Source organism: Vigna unguiculata, chromosome 5, assembly GCF_037176805.1.
Source record: "Vigna unguiculata cultivar grain cowpea cultivar isolate G323 ecotype 2 chromosome 5, ASM3717680v1, whole genome shotgun sequence".
NCBI classification, from domain to species: domain Eukaryota; kingdom Viridiplantae; phylum Streptophyta; class Magnoliopsida; order Fabales; family Fabaceae; genus Vigna; species Vigna unguiculata.
In genome coordinates, this window is record NC_140796.1 from 26188639 (window position 1) to 26193212 (window position 4574).

Genomic DNA, 4574 nt, shown 5'->3' on the forward strand with positions numbered 1-4574 from the left:
CTTAGCTAACGTTTCCAGGTACGGGAAGTGAGGGTTCGAGTTTAAGTTGTGTTTTTATGCATGTTCTTGAGCTTGTGAATTGTTTGTATGGGTTAATCATTGTTCTTGGGACGTGAAATGCTTTGTATGATTGGCTGGGGTTGAAAGATACATCTGCTGCAGGTAAGACCAGGGCAAGAACTGAGAATCTCGCCCAGGCGAGTCGGACTAACCTAAGCGAGTCTGGCGGAGGCTCGCCCAAGTCCTTTTTCGTGAAAGGTCGCCCAAGCGACCAGCTCATTATTTTGAGCGAGCGAACCACTCGCCTAGGCGAGAGGGGTCTCGCCTAAGCGAGATCGCGCGTTGGTTCCTGTTTCCTTTTCGAGCCCCCGCCTAGGCAAAGGGGGCTCGCCTGAGCGAGACTGTCTCACCTGAGCGAGACCCTTCAGCCTGAGCGAGGGATTGGGCGAGATAGTGCGTGGTTTGGTTGTTTGGTTATCCTTGAATGATTTGTAATTGTTTGGGTATGCTTGATATGTTGAGATATATATATATATATATGTATATATATATATGTATATATATATACATATATATATATATACATATATATATATATATATATATACATATATATATATATAATGGATTGCCATGTATGTGTGACATAATTCATGAATGGAATGATGGATATGGTGGAAGCTTCGCATGTGAAATTAATGAGTGAGTTGGAATTAATGTGACATAGTATTGATATAAGATGAGGCCTGATAGAGGTCGTACCCCACCAAATTAAAACATATTAAATGCAGTATCTGAAAGTGAACCAAGTCGTCTCCCAACGACCAATATTTTCATTCAAAGCTTCAATTTGTAGACGAACACAACAATACAACACAAAGGGGGCGGGGGTTGGCAGACAAATTCAGAATTCTTATCAACAGATTAATTGAATGCAAAGAGTGATTAAAACCGTATTGACATCCTTGATTGAAACCCAAATTCATTTATCATAGGCCACCAGATTAACACCTCTGCCTTCTCTCAATCCACTAGATAATAATCTACTAAGCGAAAATTACAATCTAGCTTCATTATGCAATTAAGCAAAGCACACATCCTTAAATTCGTGACAACCAAGTTACATAAATTAAGCATGAACATAACTTAACCAAAAAACATGCAATTACTCTGTAAATTAAGCACAAACAGATTCATCACAATGCATTCCCGAATTAGAACAAAGAGATATGGCAAATTTCACAAGTAAGCACAACCTCAAAGCTTCATTGCATTTTTTATCAAGGAGTCAATAAACGAAATTAACTAGACATGGAAATGAGCAATTAGACACCACAATTCTGGAATCACAAACAGAATCAAAAACCTCTAACTTATGAAATATGAAAAACGCAAATTAAGAGCAAAAAGAGAGATTTCAAAGCTTCAATGGAATGCAAAACGGTGCTATCATATATAAATGCGAAAACCGCATTAATGGGTGTTGTTCAAAACGAATTGTATAAAACCCACAAAACCCACAAAACGAACTGCGCAAGCAAGAAAACGAATTCAAAACGTAAAACCCTCAATGGGTGCTATCAAATATGCATAAAAACGGTAAAAATGAGCCAAAAATGTGAAAAACCGCAAGGGGCACGTCCATGGAAGCTTGGAGAACGAAAATGGAGGTTTTGAAGAGAGGTTGAAGATGATGGAGCGGCTGGTCTTCCCCATGCAGACCAAATTTCGTGGTCATATCACCCCTGCCACTCAGAATTACGAAACTGCCATTATGAGCTGCAGAATTACAAAAATGCCACTCTGGGCCTCAAATGTTGACCCATTGACTTTGCTGACATGGAAATGATGTGGAAATGACATGGAAATGATGTGAAAATGATGTGGCGACTCTCTTCAACTGAATATTGACGTCCAAGCTCCAAATTGCTTCACCCAAATACCTAAAAATAATTAAAAACAAAAATTAGGCCAAATAATGTGACATTAGTCCAAATTCAGAACAGTGGCCCAATAAAGCCCAACAGATGAAAAACACTCTAAAGATGAACAATTAAGCATTAATGAACTGTCTAATGGGTACCCAAAGGGTAGTGGAATGGAAGATAATAATGACTCATCAAGGCCCTATACTCATGGGGTGGTATTGACCAGTGGTATGGGTTCAACATGTGATACGAATGAGGTGTTATTTTTCAGAGGTTGACATGGAATTGTAAGCATGATTGGTATTCTCTTATTGTTGATTTATGATTGTTGGGTCCATGTCAATGTGTAATTATGTGGAGTCTCTAGGTGAGGCCTCCAGGGTTGCGCTTCAATGGTCGGGACGTAATTCCATGGCCCTTGTTAGTGGGTGTCCATGGTGGTGCCCCATCTGTATAACTAGGTAAGTATTCAAGGTAAGGTTGCATCCTGACATTCTAAGGAGTCAGTTAGTCCACCTAGAGCGGACTGAATCCTGTGGTAAGAGTAGTAGGAGGCCTGAAATTCACTAAGGGCTAACCTTGTGGTGAGTGAAAATTGATCCATCGTAACACTTGTAACACATAGCTCGGGGGTGAGCAGAGGTATCCACCACAAGTGCAAGCATCCCCTGAATCCGACCAAGTTATACGTATCCCGATGAGTCGAGTCGAGTCGTAGTGTATCGATTGAAAATTCATAACATGCTTGGTTGTTGTATGGATATTGGATGGTGAAAGTATATTTGACTATATGATGAAAATGTTGTTGGCTCTAGCTTACCCTGTTTGTTGTATGGTTGTCTTGTATGTAGCTCTTCTTTCTTGCGATGATCATCAATTTGATTGATGGGAGCAGATGGGCGAGGTTCTCGTGGTTAGCAAGGAAATGGTGATTCCATTGCTTAGCCATCTGGGCTGGACTTTATGTTTCTTTTCTTCATGGGTTTTCTTTAGGGCTACGACCCATGTATTGCTCTATGCTTTACTATTCTACTCTCATTTTGTTAGACTTTTATCTGGTTTCCGTTGGCATCGTGGTGTGCTCAGTTTGTAGGGGTTTTGTTAAGGACCCCTGGACTACTCTACATTACTATTTTGTGTGACGTGTCTTTTAATTTCGCTTAATAATTAAATGGGACGTTACATTTATGGTATCAGAGCGGTCATTCCTTAGGTCTGTGGACTTGGATGTCCGCTTAGCTTTCTCTGTGCCTTCTGAGTGTTCTTAGTTAAATTCTTGCCTTATTCGAGCCTAACCAAATGATTTTATGTGTGCCAGTGAACTATGGCACCTCCTCGTAGGACTTCACAATCGTCCCAAGGTGACTTGCCCGATATCGCCAGGGCAATAGAGGCGATGGTGGCTGCCATGACGCAGCAAAGCACAGCGATAATGCAACAACATGAGGCAGCGATGCAGCGACAGGCGGTGTCGCTTGAGCAACAGTAGGCAGTGATGCAGCAGATGGAGGTTGCACGTGTGGCTGCCGAGGATGCACATAGGCAGCATATGGAGGCCCTCCGCCAGCTGGAAGAGAAAGGCGACTGCCCCTGTGTTTAGCCCGGAGCCACCACCACCAGTTAGGGAGTAGAGTCCGTAAGACTTCCTGAAACACCATCCCGTGAAGTGCAACGGGAAGACGAGCCCTGACGCAGTGGCTGAAGGATCTGGAGAGGATCTTTGATGCAAAAACATGCTCAGCGGAGAATAGGTTAGCTGTCACAATATACATGCTCACCGCGGAGGCTGAGCACTGGTGGACCAGTACCAAATCCATCATGGAGGAGAGAGGCAAGCCGGTGACATGGGAGGCCTTTAGGGGGAAATTCCTCCCGGAATATTTCCCAGACAGAATTGGATATGGCAAGGAGGTGGAATTCCTCCAACTGACCCAGGGAGGGAAGACGATGACCGACTATGTTGAGAAGTTCAAGCACCTCAGCCGCTTTTATACCTTGTCACTGGATGAGGAGTGGAGATGCCGAAAATTCGAGAACGACATCAGGGGAGATATTCGCTTGATGGTAGCACCCTTATCCTTTAAGGATTTTGCCGCTTTGGTGGAGAAGGCCACGGTGATGGAGAAGACGAAGAATGAGGTAGAAGGTCAGCGGCCCCAACAGCCTCAGAGGATTGGTGGACAATTTGGGTCCAAGCCCGAACACGACGAGCGGAGGAAACCATATGATAGACCTCCCCATCAGCCTCAGGGGTCTAGGGGTCTTCCTCCCCAGCAGGGTCGAGTGCAGTGTTACATATGTGGGGGCCCACACTTGAGGAGCGCTTGCCCTTGCATGGAGGGTTACCGCAGATGCAACAACTGTGGCAAGGAGGGCCACTTCGGGAAGGATTGTCCCACTATTGCTAGGGCAACGGCACGCCCTCCAGTTCAGACTCCTCACTAGCACCAGCGGAGAGATAAAGACAACAAGCCTCAGGCGACGGGGAGAGTCTATGCCATGACCAGAGCAGAGGCGACAGGTTCAGGTAACCTCGTTATGCGTTATTGTGTGATTTCTGGGATGAGATGCTGCGTGTTATATGATTCTAGAGCGACACACTCCTTTTTGTCATATGCTTGTGTGAAAAAGTTGGGTCTGCCGGTG

At 44.2% G+C, this 4574-nt stretch overlaps 1 protein-coding gene across 1 annotated transcript; it reads left to right on the plus strand.

The window, feature by feature from the left end:
- Window positions 1–3698: 3698 nt before the first annotated feature.
- On the plus strand, window positions 3699–4373 carry LOC114171191 (uncharacterized). The gene has a single exon (XM_028056390.1). The coding sequence runs from the start codon at window positions 3699–3701 to the stop codon at window positions 4371–4373; it is 675 nt and encodes a 224-aa protein (XP_027912191.1).
- Window positions 4374–4574: the final 201 nt, after the last annotated feature.